Source organism: Betta splendens, chromosome 7, assembly GCF_900634795.4.
Source record: "Betta splendens chromosome 7, fBetSpl5.4, whole genome shotgun sequence".
NCBI lineage: Eukaryota > Metazoa > Chordata > Actinopteri > Anabantiformes > Osphronemidae > Betta > Betta splendens.
In genome coordinates, this window is record NC_040887.2 from 14,047,615 (window position 1) to 14,063,520 (window position 15,906).

The 15,906-nt window shown below is 44.9% G+C and overlaps 1 protein-coding gene across 4 annotated transcripts in view; it reads right to left on the reverse strand.

The window, feature by feature from the left end:
- myt1b (myelin transcription factor 1b) overlaps window positions 1-15,868 on the reverse strand; it is a 77,964-nt gene extending 62,096 nt beyond the window's left edge. For all 4 annotated transcript variants that reach the window (XM_029156853.3, XM_029156852.3, XM_029156851.3 and 1 more), the window contains exons 1-3: window positions 15,716-15,868; window positions 14,682-14,753; window positions 13,567-13,682 (exon numbers count right to left, since the gene is read on the reverse strand). In XM_029156853.3, coding sequence (XP_029012686.1) covers window positions 13,567-13,682; window positions 14,682-14,753; window positions 15,716-15,831 — 304 coding nt within the window. In that variant the 5' untranslated portion in view covers window positions 15,832-15,868. The remainder of the gene's footprint in view (window positions 1-13,566; window positions 13,683-14,681; window positions 14,754-15,715) is intronic.
- Between the last annotated feature and the right edge of the window lie 38 nt (window positions 15,869-15,906).

Sequence of the window (15,906 nt, forward strand, 5' to 3'; positions counted from 1 at the left end):
TGAAACCTAAATCTAAGGAATCACAAGACAGAAGGTATAAGACAAGACAAAAGACACTTTAGCAGCATCGAACAACAACAGTTATTATTCTGAGTTTAATTACATTTTACTTTGCTTTTACTGTCAACTCTTCATACATCAAATACCCTTCGAATGAAGCAATCAGAGGAAGGAAACTGACCTTTGGACGACCTGCGCAGCAGCATCACAGCTGCCCAATGGCTACAAGTATATTCACTTGTTTAAAGGGGAAAAGGCTGGAAAGCACCAACTAATTCCACCGAGAATTAGTGTAATAAACTTGCAACAGCACAATATGTCTGTTTCTTTCTGAGCTCTACATCTGTGTGCGCTCTAACATAATGGATTTTGGTTATTTTAGTTTTAACACTGTTTTTACAGATTAAATGTTTGATCAGTGTAATTAATGGTTCATTCCATTTCCTATTTCTTAATATGTAAATAAAGTGTGTGATGAATAAATGAATTTTCCCCTCCAAATGTAGAAAATGTTTTAACTTCTTAGTCCAAGGTGATGCCTTGTTTTTCAAATCACAGATGTTCATTTTAATATTACTCTTCTTAGAGGATTCTCACATCTAAGAAGCCTAAAACTGACTAAATATGCCTCAGCTGTGACTTACAGCTTAACTGATCAATGCTGCTTGTGAAAAAAAGACAACACACCATCCTTTCCTTACTTTTCCTTCTGACGTAGACCTGCACATTGACTGTAAATCCATTACGGGCTTTCCTGCTAAACTTAAAGGATGAAAAAAAGCTCAAATGCCACAAAAAAAAAACGCCTCATCTTCCCAGAAAGGAACATCAGGCCACTCCAGACTTTATCACTGACTCCATGATGCAATTAGCCATCGTGGTGGTGCAGCTGTGGTTCTGCTGATTGTATTAGAGAACCAGTGATGTCTTTCTGGACAAAACCCCAGAGGTTGAGTGAGAGACGCGCACACGGCCCTAAAACACAATAAAGACATGTGGCAAAGCCCACAACTCTCCCTGGATGTGCCCTCGTTAGGTCCAGCCCTGAAAAACGAGAGCTAAGTTTTTTTTGTTGTTGTGGGGCAGTGTTTTTCTCCCCTCGCTGTGGTTTTATGACCCAGGGGTTGTTATCTCTCAAACACAGAGAGCACCCAAAGAGTCAACTTCGAACAATGCGCGTATGCACGCACCACTGCACACGCAAAAAGTTCCAGAAGGACACAAGGGATCGGCGGTGGGGAAGACCCCCCAGGGGTGAAGTGACTTTTGTTGAGGATGGCAACATATCATGCTCCCCGAAACGCACGCGGGCCGAGCATCGCTCTCATCTTCCTCGCCCCCTCCCAGAGAAAGGGAGAGAGGCAGGCTGGGGAGATAAGCGCTGACACCACACTGCCTTTATCCCCCACCACCTTTCTCCTCTTCATTCAATTCAACACCAGCCCACCCCACCCCTCCCCGTAAGCCTGCACTGTGTGGTGAGCCACAGACGAGCAGTGTGTGCGTCTTCACTATCTGATCAATCAGTGGCAGGAACACACACACGCACGCACACACGCACACGCACACACACACACACACACACACACACACACACACACACACACACACACACACACACACACACACACACACACACACACCATTATGGCTCTGAAAGCCACTCCATCCAGGAGCAACAAACCCCCCTCGGTGAAGCCATGGCTAAAGTTTACAACAATAGGGTTAAAGTAATTAGAAAGGCACTTCCCTTCTGGAAGAAATACTGAAAGAAAAGGAGACAGCGGGGGGTGGGGGGTGAGCAGAGAGTCTCAGGACAAAGGGGAGTCAGGTAGATGTTGAAAGAGAGTGGATTTGTAGATCTGTGCTGGGTGGCCGTTATAAAGAATAAATCTGAGGCAAAGTAAAAGAAAAATAAGAGAGAATGGAGAGAAGTGCCGCCTCCCCTCCCCCAGAGTCCAGCTATAACCTTATCCATTTAATGCAGAGGTTGTAAAGATGGAGGAACAATCAAGGTGGAGATACAATGAAAAGATGGCTGGGGGGCAGAGAGAGAGAGAGAGAGAGAGATCACTCCGCGGTCACGTCGTGTGTGTGAGAGGAAAGGTTTAGTGCTGTTCCACATTAGAATATCAGGTCCGCGAGAGCTGCTGAAGCTCAACAATGAGCCTCGTCCGTCAATATCCCCTCACTAGAGGAGCCTCAGAAGAAACGCGTGCCGACTGAAAAATGTCTTTAGACGCTGAAAATCTGTTTGCAGGTCCTAGTAGGTAAGAAAATAAATGCTAGTTTGACCAAAATGTATTTGAAAGCACCTTCAGCCCAATTTGTTGTCCCTCGATGTGACCAGTAGCCCAAGATAAGATCTAATTACAGAAGTCAATCTCTGTGCTATCAGCAGGATGAGGCTCAGATTAGGACCGAGCCATATGGCCTGTTGGGGCAAGTGCAGCTTACACACACACACACACACACACACACACACACACACACACACACACACACACACACACACACACACACACACACACACACACACACACTAACTTTGGCCTACCACATGAGGAGACCTGGGTTAACTCACGCCGTCAGTCCAATATGTTCATGTGACGTTGCCATGAGGATGCAGTTTAAGTGCACATACATTTTAATATGAGGCGATCAAAGATGAACTTTTCTATAATGTTAAGTATAAATTTGTCATTTGATTGGAATTTTGGCACAGACCGTGCATCCGAGTCAGCATCTGAGTCACGGATGGATCCTCTGAAAGGCCTGATACCGGTTCGCTGTTTGTCGCTCAGGCACAAATGTCATGTCGGAGCAGACCGCCTTCGCTGCCATAACTATAAAAGATGGATGAAGCCAGCGGGGTTAAGAGGATCCAGTCACCCCACCTGAATCTACCTGCACGTCTTAGCAATCAGTAATCATCAGTTTTTACATCTACGAGTCACTAAGGCCTATAATGTAATTTTAGACAGGCTTCAAAGTGTTGCGGTATTTTCCCCCTGCAGGCTCAAGTTGCCGTTGATTGTGTTTACACCTGCACTAGCGCACATTTCGGAGTGTGCTTATTTGAAACCACAGCCCAACTGATAAATCATCTCCTTTGGCAAAAAGATATGGCACGGCAGAAATGTTGTTTTGCAGGAAAAGTTAGCGGCATAAATAATGAGTAAACCCTGGCTATGCCTGTTCAGCCCTGCAGTTGCAACGAGGCTAATTAGTCCTTAAGGGAGAAAAACACATTTTGAGAAGAGAAATGAATGATCCTGCACTAATACAATGCAGTGATAACAAAAGGGGGGGGAAATCCTAGACTGAAATGATCAAAACAACAAAAGACTGATGCAACAGTAGATAATGCACTTCATAGGGGGGAAAACAAAGGAATGGAGTTATTTACAGTAAACAGCAGAGTTCTCTTTGTTTGCTGGATGCGCGTTGCTGTCGAGCAGCCTTTACAGCAAAGATAAAACAGATTCAAAGGGGAAACAGATGCGGAGAGACAAGATAGGGAATCCAAATCAATAACGGGAGAGGGGTCAGTGACTCCGTCGTACGCGCACGCACACACATCCCATTATTAACGTCTGCGAGGCCACGGGGAGAAATACTAAATCACGGCTAGTGGCGACGGCAACACACGACTCTGCAAGAAGAGCAAGCGGCCACATTTGGGAAAAGCTCAGCTCTGTTCATGTTCAGTGGCTTAAGGGACGAACAGGGAGCTCAGATCAAAGACTCCGGGTCAACTTTACTATTGTAAGTCACTTTTATCCTGAGCACTTATTCCAATCAGTTCAATTATTCCAATTATCGTCCAGGGTTCATAACAGTGAGCGAAGGCATCGTCCTGTGAAACGAATGCATTAAACAAGCGCTCAAGCAACTTCCTCCTTCAGATTTGCAGTCAGCACAGTTTCACGCCATCGCCTATTTTGAAAGTCAATATTGCTGCTGACACAGCACATCCACAGGCATTAACCTGTGCAACCTGTGGTTTTGCTTTTATTTATTCAGCGTTATGACAGAGCACAGGCAGCTTGGTGGCGGCTGTTGGTTATCGTGGGTCCACACTGATCATCACTACGCTTCTATAGCATCGACAGGGAAAAGTAAAAACGGTCAGTCACCTGTTCAATAGTAGTCGATCTGACTCCTTGTTGTTGTTAGGTTGTTGTGTAAGCGCTTTTGCGAGGGAGCTTCTCACGCTCATATTAAAATGAATAAACCGTGATTAAACCTGCACTGATTAACACGTAACTGGATGCAGCACCAATACGACGACCTGAAACTTTTACAAGCCCATAAAACCATCAAAACGCTGATTCCTCTTATTGGAATCTCAATGCATAGAGTCTGTTTTCTAAGCCTCTCTGATATAGTATGTGATAATAGGATTCATTGCTTCCCTCCTCCCCTTTCCCTTTTTTTCCTCTCATATCCGTCCTCCTGTCCTGCACGCCATCCATTTGAAAAAGGGAGGCACTGCATTTAAATTACACAGGCGGTTTACAGTAAGAGTCCACCAGGGAAATCGAAGAAGAGACAGAAAGAGAAAATGGGGAGGGGGCGGGGGGTGCGGCGTATAAACAGAGTTATGGGAAATATCCCAGGATGGAGGGGAAAGCACGGGGGTGACGGGAAGACGTGGAGTAGGCAGGAGGAGAGTGAGTGAGTGAGTGAGTGAGTGAGTGAGTGAGTGAGTGAGTGAGTGAGTGAGTGAGTGAGTGAGTGAGTGAGTGAGTGAGTGAGTGAGTGAGTGGCACTGAATAATAGCAGACAAAGGACAAAAGGTCAAGGAGGGAATTAAAATGTGAATTAAAAGGTGAGAGGGAGAGAAAAGGAGGGGGTGTTATAAACTACCCTTCGTCCTTGATCTGTGTTTTGTTGTTCAAAATGGAGAATCCATTTGCTAACGCTCTCACTCTGCCCGTGTTTTCTTCTCTGCGACCATTTCTCTCTCTCTCTCTCTCTCTCTCTCTCATGTTGTTTTGTTGTCCACGCTGACCGCCATCCTCTCTGTTGATGGATGACAAACAAGCCCAGGCTATCCCAGAATGCTCTTTGTCATCCCCACAGCGGAGGACTGGTGCGTTTAGCTATTTAAATGTAAATAGAGGTGTGCACACACACCTTGCATCAGCCCTCTCTCTGCTCTCCTTCATCCTGTGCTGCAGTGTTTACACACCATTTCAGACGTGTGCTTTCTGTACATGTGTGCAGTGTGTGTGTGTGTGTGTGTGTGTGTGTGTGTGTGTAATAGGGGGGGTGTAATAAGGGGTCCCCCTGACTGCTGCCACACATCATACTGCAATGAGTGATTATACAGGCCAGACTTCCTTACGCACTGTACAGTACAGGCAGTGACAGCACTGACAAACCCATTCAAACCCTACCTGCCTTAATTAAGCTGTTCAAAGTCAGGTATGATCAATACCCACATTAATTAGGCTTAAGCAAAAGTGACCCGAATTCACCCCCGAAAAAAAACACACCTGCAGAGGCACAATGTGCCATTCTTCAATAAGCAGACGTCGTCCAAAAGAACAGCAAAACGCTGAAATTAGTTGGCAAGAATGAAACGTAAACTCATAAAACCTGATTCCTTTGTAAGTGAAATTAATTTGAAAGTCCCATTTTCATCTGCGGCACCAACAGTAAAACATTCAGTAGCCAACTGAGCGATAAATAGACAGAAAATAACAATTTTCTAACCAATTAAATATCAGCAATTCGAATTCCGAAACGTGTTCGGTGTCATTTAATAATAAAAATTAACACAAACGGAGGCAAATGATTTCCTCAAATGTTTGTCCCCTCTGTAAACATAGAACAAGAATGCTCCTCAGTTCAGCCTCGACTCCAACCTCATTACATTAAAATGAAGCGTCAATAATCAATGACAATTCACAATATCTGAAGAAAAGTTTTCAAGTTTTCAAATAATGTCTTTAAATTTGGAACAAATGTCTTACAAATATATACAAATACATAATGCTTAAATTTTTAGTAATTAAGGTCAAAGGTCAAAGGTCAATGTAGCCTTAGTTAGTAGTGCAGCACGGGCCTCATTCTACTTTAATTTTCTCATTTCTGTTTCTCATTCTTATTTAGATCATAGATGTGTCAGATAAGACTCAGAAGTGCAGTTTTACCCCTGCAGCCACAGGGGCTGGATTTACATGTACGTCTTCTACCTTTCACTTCCAAAATCAAGAAAACGTGTAATTTGCTCAGGGCTAGTCGAAGTATAAACACACAACGCAACCATCAAAGAAGTGCCTGGTTTAGATGTCAATCATATTTTCAGGAACAGCGTCGTCTGTTAGGCTGTTGTGTTTAAGATAAGTATGAACAAAATACCAATGAGTAAAAACAACTGTGGTTCTCACATTGCTTAATCTGTTGATTACTTTAATAACAATGGCCAAGTACAATTGAAATTTCCATTTCAATGGCATCAACCCATTTAGAAGTATTGCTGTGGAGGAACCGTTTGAGAAAATATGCACCTTAAATCAAATCGTACTAGAAAAGACATTATCGTACTTTTTCTTCTGAAGAGTTAGACCAGGTTGTATTTTCCTCAGATTTGTCCTTGAACCTATGAGATAAGTGACATCATTCATTCATTCATCATCATGTCAAACTCTAGGTGACGTTTCACAATCGTAACTGCACGCTGTTATGATTAGGGGAATATTACCAGGCTCCTGTTATACGCGGCCACCGAGGCTGTAAGCCCCTAAATGAGCCGGCAAATGAATGCGTTTCACAAAATGTCAAAATATTATTTTAGGAGGGTTGAAATAGTGAACACATGCAAATACAAAAACAAGCAGAGTGGAGGTTTTTCTTCTTTTTCTACTCCTTCCTTGCCTCCGTCTCCTCCTTCCTTCAAACCAGCGGCGGGGCACAAACAGGCCATTATACCAGACAGGCAGACATGATTTCTCTCCCTCTCTGTCTCTCGCTCGCCCCCATACAAACACGCGGCGTACAGCCCCGCCGCTTCCTCCGCCCGTGAATGAAAGAGGAAGTGCAGAGAAGACTGAAGTGTAAAGAGTCCTCTGTCTCCTCCGTCGCTCTCAGACAGGACTGACACCACAGCCGACGACAACAACAACAACAACAACGGCGACAGTGACAAGCGCCGCAGCCGAATTATTCATGAGGGCTGAAGAACGCAACTGCAAAGAGCTTAGTGTCTACAAAACTCACTCACTCAGCAGCCTGTGTGTTTTCAAAGGCGTCCCGCTCATGAGTTACAAGCTCAAACTTACACCCTCCATGAAGAGATTTCCCTCTCAATGGCGCCCACCTGGTCTGAGAAAGGAAGGCGCCGCGCTGAGGCGCCGCGAATCAAAGTGCCTATTCTCCAACTCGGTTGAAAAGTTTGCACAAGCGGCGCTCTGTCGCGGAACGAGGCGACTTTGTGTGACACCTGAGCGCGCACAAAGCGGCCGCTGGAAACGCCGCGCGCCGGCGGGAGACGCGCGTCTCATCCGTAATGAGGAGACAAACAAGCGGCGGCTGTTTCTGACTCGCCGAGACTTTGGGAGAAGTTTGGAAACAACGCTTTTCCCCAGAAAGCAGCGTTTCACGAGGACGAGGCTTCTTCCACCGCCACCTCTTACCTCCATCTTTACAAGGCACCCGTGAGTCCCTCATCGTTAACCCGACTCTAAAGTGTGTGTTGCTGCTCTCATTATGCGTCGCTGCTTTATTTGTTCCTTAAAGGTTTGTGTGTTTTGCTGGCGGGTCATTAAAAGCTACAGGCCTCAGTGGAGTCAGCAGGGCTAGTACTGTATATAGTATAGTTTTATATCTCTGTTGTTAGGGGCTTTAATTTGATCCAAGTGTTAACTGAGTGTCTGATTCACTAATGTTTAGGATCTACAACATCGAAAGACTTTAACAAGAAAGAAGGATAGATGTTCATGGTGCCCAGAGGTTGAACCCTTATGACAGTGGTGACTTTTCCTGTGGCAGCACCAGAGAGTCAATATTTATCATGCAAACTATTGTATATTGATTGTGAGAAGGAAATCTGACAAATTAAAGTTCTCCTGCCTTTAGGACATTGGCATCCAGGTTTACAATAACCCCTCAGCACAGCTGTTCAATAAAAGTAAACTATAGTGCTCGCCTTGTACCTCACATGTGGCATTGGATAAAATGTATCAGTAAATATAAATGGAAATCAGATGTTTGTAGCTACACCACTTAAGCCCTGATGCAGGTCTATTGGAGTCAACCCACCCCACTGCTCTCTAATGTCATAATCTCACTCATGGCCTCCTTCAAAGGTGGGGTTATAGTACTTCAGAACAGCAGCGCTGATGACTCTGGTCCCCCTGGACCGAGGAGGTTGGACCAAGGTTAGGAAGCTCCATATCTCGGTACGGAGACTGCCATGATGCACCATGCTGGGGGCATGACTCCCCTGCAGCTCCCCAGAGGCCCCACAGGGTTGGATACCATGAATATGGGTCACAGGGAGCTCCCTGTGTGTGTGTTTGAGACACTCAGACAGCCTTTGGGGTAATAATGAGGAATGGACCTATTTCTCAAAGCAGGCAGTGGAGCATAAAGAGGACACATACAAATACATGAAACATGAACACAGCGCACATGCGAATGAGACACGGGAGCACGCACGCGCACGTGAATGTGTGTAGTTGTGCATGAGGGTATATTTACACAAATAACCAGGGGACAAAAAAAAAGTCTGAATCCTCAAATATCAAAATGATTTACACTTTGGGAAAAAGAAGCCGTTCCACTTCACAGATCACAAAGCAAACACAAAAAAAAACCACACAGCAGATCCACGGTGCGCATTGTGTGGACCGACGGTGCCCTGCTGAGCTGCTCGCACCGCGCTCGCTCGCCCGCCCGCTCGCCCGCCCGCCGCATCCAGCCTGCCTCACAGATCCCCGTGACTGGAGCCATGAATACTGCATGGCTTTCCTGAAAGCGCGGGGCCCCGTGGAAGCAGCAGGCGAAGTGTGCGGGTTCCTCTGCAGGTCACTGTGCCACACTGCCTCCGCTCTATATTTACTCGGCGTGAACCTGGCGGAGCGTGCACGTGCGTGGGAGGGGTTGTGTAGGCCGCGATGAGGGAGCCGGTGAGAGAGAGAGAGAGAGAGAGAGAGAGTGTTTATGTTTGCATGCAGTGAGGTTAGGTTTGCGCGTTGCAGCGTGTGTATGCGCATATTTATGCGCTTAAGTGAGAGTGCATGGGCATGGATGGGGGGGGGGGTGATGGAGAGCATACATATAGAGTGTTTGTGCACGTGAAGGTGAAAGTGTAGCGTTGCATGTACTTATGCGTGCGTTTTTCTGCCTGTGTGATGCGCGGAGGAGGAGAAATATTACTCCTCTCCTCGTAATGTCACATGTTCGCCTGCGTGGCCCGGTGCTCAGGCTGCATGGAGAATGTATTCAGTGTACCAGAAGAATCATGATGTCTCACACTGGGCAGGAGTGGGGGAAGGGGGCGGATAAGTGAGACAGACGAAGATGACCAAACACTAGAAACAGACAATATGTGTTTCACATTTCTCATTTCCTCGTTGGGGGCTGCAGTTCTTTCAGCGCTAATAGCAGGGAATGCAGACAATGGTGAAGGTGATTTAATAAACAACCCAGATGCTTCATTTTGAAACTGACACACACACGCACGCACGCACACACACACAACATAGGTGCACAATGAAACCTCCTTTGCAGAACTTGACATATGGCGCACACAATTTCCCTCTCAATTTCAGATCCAACTCCCACAGACGTTCTCACACGTCGGCAAATTGCCACCCCCCCCCCCCCCCTCCTCCCTCCCTCCCTCCCTCCCTCCCTCTACTTGTCGTTCCTCCTCTCCCCATCTCTTCATCCCTACCTCCCAATTCACTCTTCTTTCTGAAAGTCATCTGCTCGCTAAGCAGTAAGCAACATCACAGGCCGCTCGCAGAAATGAGAGTATACAAATGATTTGTGGCACAGGCGTCCCACTGGCGCCAGCCTAGATGGCGATGAGGAGGGTGGGGGGGTCGAGGAGGGGGGGATAATGTCACTTTCACCTTGTGTTTCTCTAGCAGGCCCATGATGATCATTTTTCCCCATTTTCATCGCAAATTTGTTTCGGGTAAGGGCTGGAGTGGGAAGGGGGAGAGGAAGAAAGCAGGAGGGAGAGATGGTGGGTGAGAGCAGGTCCCTTGTGCTTTACAAAGTGGAGGGGGGGGGGGGGGGGGGGGGGTAAACGAGAGAGGGGAGGAGGGTACATATTAGGGGGGATGGAGCAAAGAGGAGAGGGGTGGGGGGCCGCATCTGCACAGTGACCTTTTTCTGATCCAATCTCACTGATGAATCCTAATGAAGGATTTAATAAAATCACAGTTTACAATCTGTCTCTGCATCAAAGCGTGCAATCCAATTCAAAACACAGGCCCATCTACATTTTCCAATATTGTTGCAAACCCATCAACCCCACCAAGCCCTTCCCAGAAAAAAAAACCCCAGCGAGCACATGTTTGTGTATGTGTGCGAGAAACAGAGAGAGAAAAATTGGCCAGGCTGAAGAGTGAGCGGCTGGCGCATTTGTTCCAGCTGTAGCCTAATGTCAGAACTCGTCATATTCATTTGGCCTTCTAATGAGGCTCAAGTCAACAAGGTGCAGCATACATGAGTGGAAGCGCTGCCGAGGCCCGATGTTAAATGAGCAGAGAGGGAAGCGCACGGGAGAGTAAAAGACACAAAGGACGTGATGCGGCGTGAGCAGAACGGGGGGGGGGGGTTGTTTCAAACTTCATAATGTACAGGCCTGCCACGGGTTCACACTAACGCACTCCTCAAAGACGCCGGCGGACGGCTCCGCTGACATTTCACTGGAATCAAAAGGTCACACCTGTTACTCTGTCGGTAAGATTGGAGTCTGTAGAGTAAACAAGATAGATGGACAAATCAATGCAACAGTTTGAATGTGTGTGAGTTGATCTAGGGAGGAGGAGAAGACGGCCAGCGGCTTCACAGCAAAGACTCCAGTGAGGCCTCAGACAGAGGAAAGACTCTGCAACAGTGACATCTACTGGAAAGACGTGTTACTAACGATCAACTTATCTTAAATCAAGGACTCCATTAGAGGCCAAATGATCAATTGTGCCAAGGACGTACAAATACTTAAAAGGTTAAAAGTCAAAGCCATACGTTCTTTAGAAGTAACAATAGAAGTGTTAAGAGTCCAAAATGGCAAGTACAGTACAGTGTTTACACTGTTTAGGATGCACAGGAAGCATGAACGCTCAGCTACAGGACAATGTGCTTCCAAACAAGGCGGATACGTGAAGGTTAGTTCTTCAGCTGCAGAGCAGCTCGTTGCACCACCTTCCCAGCCAGACCCTCCCTTCTGCATCTGCACAGCGTGTTAATGAATAATATAACTCCATCTGCACCATATAAATATAAATGCAATCAAGGCCACTATACTGATACCACAAAACAGACCAGTGGTGTCTCTGAGGAATAGGTACATTGATTGGATATGAGATCTAATGTCTGGCTGCTGCCTGCTTCTCAGCTGCTGTAATTTCGCCCTGATTACACTTCAGACTACAGTTAGCTTCTCTACCGGCAACGCGCGCTAACGAGACTGTTTGTGCCAAAACCTCAATCTACGCAAAATGCCCCGGCAGTATGTACGCTTTAATACGGATGTTTAGGTGCGTGCTATGGGCTGGATATTTTCTAATTCTGTTTGCGTGCGTGTGCATGTGTCTCTCCAGAAGGCCCGAACTGATCAGAGTGTGGAGCGACAGCTGTGCTACAAATCAGAGCCCATTTACTGGTGACAGAGTCATTAAAGCCTGCTCATCTCATAAAACACAATGCACATGGTCAAATACCATTCACTCCATTCACGCCCATAACTCAGTCTGCTGGGCGCGCGCACACACACACACACACACACACACACACAATCATCTCACAAAGCTAAACCGAGTGTGTCAATTGGAATGAATATACGAGGTGGTTTTCTACGTGCACGCGTCCGTGTGCGTGTGGATTCATATTAGTTAGGTGATAATGACACAGAGGCAAGGATGGATTTTTGCTAAAAGCACAGCAGCCGTAAACACCGTCACACTCCATCTGAGAGGTAGTTTTACGATAAGTGCACACGGCAATAGACACGCAATGTCCTCCTTTCTTCTTCTCTTTGTGAGTTCAGCACAAATACACAAAACACACAAAGTAAACTGTTTACAGATCAATGCAGATCTACTGCCTGAAAAAAAATATGTGCCTAAACATATAGTTTTTCCTTTAATGCACAACCATCTTTCTAGCTTGATCTTGCTCATGAATGACAACATAAGAGTTGTAGAAAATTAGAAGACAGCATAATATACAGTAAGGCTTACAGTAAGACACGTCAAGATGTGTGATGAAATGAGAATACTGAGACATAAATATATGTAAATATATTCAGAAATTCTAATTAATGACTATTAATGAACTACAAACTGTTTTTTCATTAGCACTGGCAGTAAAATCTGGAATTGAAGCAGAGCTTGGGTCTCAACGATTTATATATATACCACATCACAATGTGCTACTTGAGGATTAATGTACCATAAGCAGCCACTGAGGTGTTAAATGTCACTAACCTCAATCTGATCTGGGGTCAGCTGCTGCACAACCAGAAGGTCATCAGCAATGTGTGAGCTGGCCACAGCACCTGGGCCAAGTCAGTGCAGCCGCGTGAAATGGAGCAACGTTAGTGGGACCAATGTCGATTCAAGAAGAGATTTTGATTTTAATAAATACACTAAAAACATACAACTCAACTTATAAATAAAATACATGTAGTCTGCTACTCCGATGCTTGTTCAAGTAAATCAACCGGCAGCTTCCGTTCATCTGCCTGAAATATAGCTGTACTTCATGTTTCCAGCTGAACACGGCAAACTGAGAGGCACGGTGACAAACGTGGCATCAGAAGAGCCCAGAAATGTTATTCTAAGCAGAGAGGAGGCAGCCGTGGCACTTCGCAATGCCTGCAGAAACTGAATCAGCTGTATCCAAAGAACGTCGAGGTAGACAAAAACTGACCATCGCGACATTACTACAACTACAAGCGTTTGGTCAGTGAGAGACCGCGACACGCAGTGGTCTTCGACCATGAGCCGCACAGCCAAACATTCAAGGTGCACTTGGGTCCTGCTATTCATCATCAGAGTCTCTACTGAGACTGTGTGACAGTGTTATGCAGTCACACACTATGTACTCTAATGCATATTAATAAAACAAAGTTAAGTCAAATCTACCATTGTGATGGTGATAATGTCAGATTAGAAGCTTTTGATTCCACTGTATGATTGTTCAGGAAGATGATTGCTTATTGCCTCATAATTACAATCAAGACGTCTCTGAAGCAGCCTGAAAAAAAACTAAAATGCTTTTATTTCTGATTATTTCTACAAATCTTATATTAGACTGCATTAGTTTTAACTTATGTAGCACATGGATATAAACCTCCCCATTCAGTTTTATGTTTACCTTTCTCAGGGAATTCACAATCCTTCATGGCCTGTTCACAGTCGCAGCCCCTTAGCACAGCTATTGATGACCCGTTGACCTTCAGATGGAGAATCCGTCTATTCATCCCTACGGGCCTGAAAAGGGAATTCAAAAAAAGTCAGATTTACTTGTTTCATCCACCACATTGTGACCATTTATTTACATTAGACTTCAGTTATTGGTACTTCCATCTTCTCAGTTTGTCACAGATTCTTGTCACTTGTTTTACAATGTAGCTGAATTTTTTTATGCAGAAAGGATATAACTATAAAAAAACTGCTCATGTAAAGCTCATGACATGACATATAGGAAAACACTTACCTCTTGTTTATCTAACCTTTCACTCTCAAGCTCGAATTTCAATTCATAAAAAGCTAATTGCCCTAAAATATTTTCACGATGGTTCCTGCAAACTCTGCAGAGCCATGTGGCAGAGCTGGACAAGAAAAGAGAAAAGCTTGTGTTTTTTTCAGGAATGCTGTCGGGGTGGTTTTGTTGCCACTTAAGGATTCAGGAAGAGGAAAAGTCACAATGCTGTCCTTTGAGGGGTGAAAAGGGTCACAGAAACCAAAATGCAGCTGGGGGCGTAAAATGGCAAACCTCGCTACACTGTACATTTAGAAAACATCTCTCCCCTGTGATCTCCATGTTCATTAATTTGCGTTTAAAGTTCATGAAATGCATTTTATTTTGCAGCAGAGTCTAAGTTTACAAGCCGAGAAAAAACGGTCTCCAAGGCTTTGACAATAAAGAGAATAGAAAAATAAATGTAGCTGCAGAGTGTTGTTTAGCAAACTGTTGTGCTCCGGGCAACTCCAGTCATCTCACACACAGTTCACACTTCTATTAGAGTATTAGTTCTTAGCTTACTCCTGTCACACAGCTGTTCTTTCTGCCACATCCAAAATAGTGTTAAAGTCACAAGTCTCACATGAGGCAAGAATGAACGCCCACAAAGAGAATAATCCTTAGAGGTGAATGGTCAAAGGAAGTGGTTCTCCGGCCAACTGGCATCAGATACACAGCTCCCGCTTGTTTCTAGCTTGGAAAAGTACAACAGACGTACAGTAAGAAACCCAAATATAAACTCTCACCTGGATTTTGTCGGTTGAAGTTCGTTGGACGCAGACTGAGGTGAGCACAGGTGGGGAGTTGCACTGATTTCCCTAAACAAACAGACACAGGAGAGCACCTGCAATTCAAATGCATATCGACATGTAAAACTAAGCGAAGTCAAGCCTGCATTTGAATATAACACAAGGGCTATGGAATACTTTTTTTTTTTTAAGTTATTGAGGTCCCTGAATCAAAACACTTCAAAAAAACATAGGCACCTGTGTTCTCAGTTGGCTTTTGTTGATATGAAATAAACAACATAGATGTGAAATCAGCTTTTTAAACATTTACTGTAAATAGGAAGTCACCCAACTGGTTTCATTTCAAACTGTTAGTAGAGAAAATGTCTGCCCTCATGTGGCCAGAGAGAGTAAAAAGGAGAAGCATGAAAGTGATAAATGCAGAGGAAGTATTTAGATTTGTGCACAGGTTTATGGTTTGAGAAGCCAAAAGTCTTAAAAGGCAATGTACCACATTACGACCCTTATAGTTAAGTGTGTTTTCACTTCCACGCTCTAGTAAGGTCAGAGGTGAGACAGACAACACTTAGGTTTAGTTAGGGCTAAGAAAATCTGAGTCACCCTGGTTCCTATACCACATACTGCACATCAGACTAATCCATTTCTCCTTTTCTGTGTGTCCTCTCAAAACAAACCTAAGTGATCTTCAAAACTGTCCATGTGATTGACAAGTTTTTAAAATGATCAACAGTGTTCTGTCAAGACAAATCATACAAAATAACTTTCAATCAATCAATCAAGCCACTTATTTTAGCTATAGGTCACTGGCTGGTTTGTACAGCAGGTAAGGTAAGAAATAATCATCCAATCATGATCCTAATTGATTGGCATCAGTTAAGCATAAAGATTAAAAAGGCTCCAGGCACCTTATTTCACACAAAGTGAAAAGACATCAAAAGAAATAAGAATCCATACACAGAGAAGGAAAACAGGGCAGAGACCCCACAAAGACGCACCAAATGTCATCTCAGAGAAAACTTGTTGCTAACTACCATGTACTCCTGTTTCTCCACCAAGCGTCACAGCCACATGCAGGCATCAACTGGACGATGGCGTAGTACTCCACAACAACAAACCGTCCCCTATCAGCGTAAACGTCCACATGCATCCCTCATGACTTCGCCTGAGTTCATAACCCAGCATCCCTGGCCGTCCGTTGACCGCCTCCTCCCATTGGTTACTT